The 3,937-nt window shown below is 36.5% G+C and overlaps 1 protein-coding gene across 1 annotated transcript; it reads right to left on the bottom strand.

Annotated features, from left to right (window-relative positions):
- Positions 1–1,442: 1,442 nt before the first annotated feature.
- On the bottom strand, positions 1,443–3,468 carry zgc:193505 (uncharacterized protein LOC559113 homolog). The gene is made up of 3 exons (XM_053621802.1): positions 3,385–3,468; positions 2,524–2,766; positions 1,443–2,153 (listed from the first exon to the last, which is right to left on the bottom strand). Exons 1-3 carry the CDS (start codon positions 3,425–3,427, stop codon positions 2,110–2,112), a joined length of 330 nt encoding a protein of 109 aa, XP_053477777.1. The 5' UTR covers positions 3,428–3,468; the 3' UTR covers positions 1,443–2,109.
- Between the last annotated feature and the right edge of the window lie 469 nt (positions 3,469–3,937).

The following is a 3,937-nucleotide window of genomic DNA, read 5'->3' as shown; positions in this document are numbered from 1 at the left end:
TTGTGTTGTAGTTTTTTGGGGGGTTTTTTTTGTAGTAAAGGGGAGTGTTTACGCAAGTAGCTTTTGTGTACATGCAAAAATTGCTTGTATATGGAGTAAAATTACCAACATTGTCTTGGTCAGAGTAGTCTGGTGATCCAGAAAGCAAGGTTAACTTTCCATCACATAAACCCTGAACTCCAGGTTGATTTAACCCAAACACTGCTTACTCAGGGTTTTCTGATTCCAGAACACCTGTGGGGAGTAAGTTCAAGCAACCTCCTATTGGTAACTCTTGATTTAATGTGTGCGCACAGTGAGTACATAAAGACGTTGATCCGATTAGACACATTTAATAGATAAGTCTTTACTTTTAACCCTCCATCAGATTCTTAACATTGTACATAGTAAATTGGCTAATAATATATAGGCTTCATAGTTTCAGGTGTAATCCTTCTGGACCCAAAGAACTTGAAGCCAAGTCAAAATTAACCACAAAAACATTCTCCAAAAATACCATATTTAATAAATTTCCTAAACTGTAACCTGAGTACTTGGGCCTACCGTCTATAATAACTTTTCTCTAGGTTGTATATAGCCAAGAGGAAGAGGGCTGAGGCCTGTAAAATGGGAGGGGGACCACCACCACCTTCAATCACTCTGGATGAGGAGCTGGCACTGTCCCTTACTCAAGGGAAACCCATTGTCGATGGGATTCCAGGGGGCAGTTCATCAGCGTCAGCTACCTCCCATGATATAAGTGGCTTGGTAAAATGTAGGTGCAACATATTAGTTATAATGAGTATATTTATAATTATACTATCTGGTGTCACCCAGATGAGGACGGGTTCCCTTTTGAGTCTGGTTCCTCTCAAGGTTTCTTCCTCATATCATCTCGGGGAGTTTTTCCTTTCCACCATCGCCTCTGGCTTGCTTGTTAGGGACAAATTCATGCTTTTAAAATCTATACCCTGAATTTATATATTTCTGTAAAGCTGCTTTGGGACAATGTCCATTGTTAAAAGCGCTATACAAATAAAACTGAATTGAATTAATAACTTTTTTTTTTAGTTTAGTTTTTTAAGGATATATTGATATTGACTGCCACCTTTTGGAAAAGGCATTTTGAAATTGGCTAACTCTTTACTGTCAGTGTTTGACTTGTATTATAGTATATCAAATGGAGTTAAAAAATCTGAACATAAAAAAAGTCTAGGCTTGAAATGGAATTGCTGGAGCACTGGCTAAAGGTGGGCAAAGCATTGTATTTGCTTAGTGATGATTATTCTGTCATTTATTGTTGAATGGTAAAGCAATAAATACAAATGTCTTTTTCAATTACAGGAAATAAAGAAACCATGAAAAACACTTGACTGTTCACTTTGTGCATTAGTCTTTTAAATAGAAATGATTTTGGCAGATCACATCTAGTACCACCCTGCCATCTCTTTGGTTCACATCTACAACCACAATATAACTCAATTATCCATTAACAGCTTTCTTTATTCAAATTGTTTTACTTACATTACAAGATTGCTAATAAAAGTAGAACTTACATATTTGAAGAGAAGAGGATTATTAAAAAAAAAAAAAAAAAAAAAAAAACTGAGTGGGGCTTTGCATCAAGGGCACAAGTTAAAAACAAACAAAAACAAATATGAATTTACAAAATTTCCCAAATTTATCAATAGTTATTGGCTATTAAATTTAAAAAACATGTAAACATTAAAATGTTAAAAAAAATAAGCTTAGGGTATGTTTAATGTGAGAATCGGATACCTTTTGGTAGAGAACACATTTGTCTGTTTTAAGTTGGAAAAAAAAACTATCTATCTATCTATCTAGCTATATATATATAAATTATTGTGTAGAAGAACATAAAATTTATATAATTCCACTAAACACTGTTAATCACGTGTGAACATGTAGCGCTGGTTGTCATTTGTTGCTAGATAAAATAGTAATCGTCTGAATTGTCGCTTCTTCATTTGCCATGTCTTCATATATACAGTAGCTTTTTAAGCTTTTCCTGTTGTATTTGTTCTGTCTAGCTCCATTCAGAAGAAAAGCAGAAATTCAATAATTGCAGCATTTCAGGTGACATTTGGAAACATGTCCTGCTCCTTCATCTTAGAAATCAGCAAGCTCATCCACTGCCGAGTTGAAATCCTGGCCTGGAAAGCAAAATATTATGTATTTATGTTTTACTGTGTAGCTCTTCATCAGCAACATCCACATGTGCTTATCTAGACTGACTCCCAGTATTATGTAGTGTGTGAATTATTTCTTCTACTGAGATGGGTTATAAAACACAGCTTAGAACCTCAGGCCAGCAAAACTTTTAATCGTTTTAAAAAAGATTAAGATCCTTTTAAGATTAAGTTAGTCAATTGTCTTCCTTTCTTGTTTTCAATTATTATAAATGTTAAAATGAGTAACAAATAAATATTTAACTTTGCATAGACTAACTAGAAGGATTGAGAAATGCGCTGTTACTTCAACATCATGCATATTTTTATAATTAAAGGAATCAAGACAGCGTACTTTCTCCTCCTGCTCCACCTCCTGCTCCACCTCCTGCTGCACCTCCTGCTGCTCCTGGTTTCATCTCATCCTGGGGTGTTGAGAGTAGGCCTCCAAACAGTCCTCCTTTCTTCTCTTTGTTTCCGTTACCAGAATCTCCTGCCGAGGGAAAAAGGCCTCCAATACCTCCTGACTTGCTTGGTTTCTTTGCGTCTGCTCCTCCTCCTCCCAACATGGATTTCACCTTCATTTTGGCAGCTGAAGCTGGGGTGGGAAAGCAAATAAGATGAATATTAGATGTTAAATAACTCAGTGCAATGAAACTAAAAGGAAAGATTGACAATAGCAAAGTCTGGTGGACTCTGTTCGGTTTATACTTCATTGATAAAAGTTTTAGAAAAGCAAAAAATAACCAAGGTGATTTTTATTATTTCAATATTTAAGAAGACAAAAGAAAAGGTCAAAGTAAACTTTAATTCTGTCCATCTGTGTTCTGTACCGCTTATCCAGCACAGGATCGCAGGGAGCCTGGAGCCTATCCCATGGAACTCTGGGCACAAGGCTAGACAGGGTGCAAACCCATCACAGGGCACAACCACACACCCATTCACACACTACGGACAATTTGGAAATGCCAAACAACCTACAACGCATGTTTTTGGACTAGGGGAGGAAACCGGAGTACCTGCAGGAGAACATGACAGGACTGTATGTGGAATAGTAGACGTTCAAACTTTTTCTGTTTAGAGTTTCTCAACTTTACACAATAAACTATTGAACAAGCAAAAAACAAAACAAAAATAAAAATATAAAAAGTATGGCTGTAATGACAAAAAAAAGAACAGAAACGAGGCCTTTAAAAAAAATAATAAATCCACTCACCTGCTTTGTCTACTGCAGCATCAACAAAGTGATTCACAGACATGTTTACAGGAATGAAGTCCTCAGCAGCAGAATAATGTGCTTCCCCGTGTGTATCAGTGTGTGTGTGAGAAACCAGGTTAGGGTGGATTCTTATGAAGGGTGCATTTACATTCTCTTACACCCTGAAACTGAAAGGCCATTGGCTGATTTGCTGAGTGTGAAATGGAAACAGGAGGGAAGACATGATCAAGCTAGACTGGTTTCACTGGTTTACTGTTGACTCACTGTTAAACTATTTCACGTGCCCTTGGATTAAAGACAAGATGCAGTACTCGAGTGAAACAAACCAGAAACTCTGATTCTGAACTTTCGAAAACATTGGTGGACATGGACAGAATCTTTAACCTCAGAAAGTCCATTCATCTGTAAACTGATCTATGAATCAAGCATTGTAAAAAAAAAAAAGTTTTTTTTTTATTCAGCGTTAGTAGCTAACCGTTTTTTTTTTGCCACTGTTAGGCTAACTATAAAAACCATTGACACTAAAGCACTAGCAACCATCCATGCATCT

The sequence above is a fragment of the Ictalurus furcatus genome, chromosome 3 (assembly GCF_023375685.1).
Source record: "Ictalurus furcatus strain D&B chromosome 3, Billie_1.0, whole genome shotgun sequence".
In the NCBI taxonomy this organism is placed as follows: Eukaryota; Metazoa; Chordata; class Actinopteri; order Siluriformes; family Ictaluridae; genus Ictalurus; species Ictalurus furcatus.
Note: the sequence above shows the minus strand (reverse complement) of the source record. Positions and strands in the feature narration are given on the sequence as shown.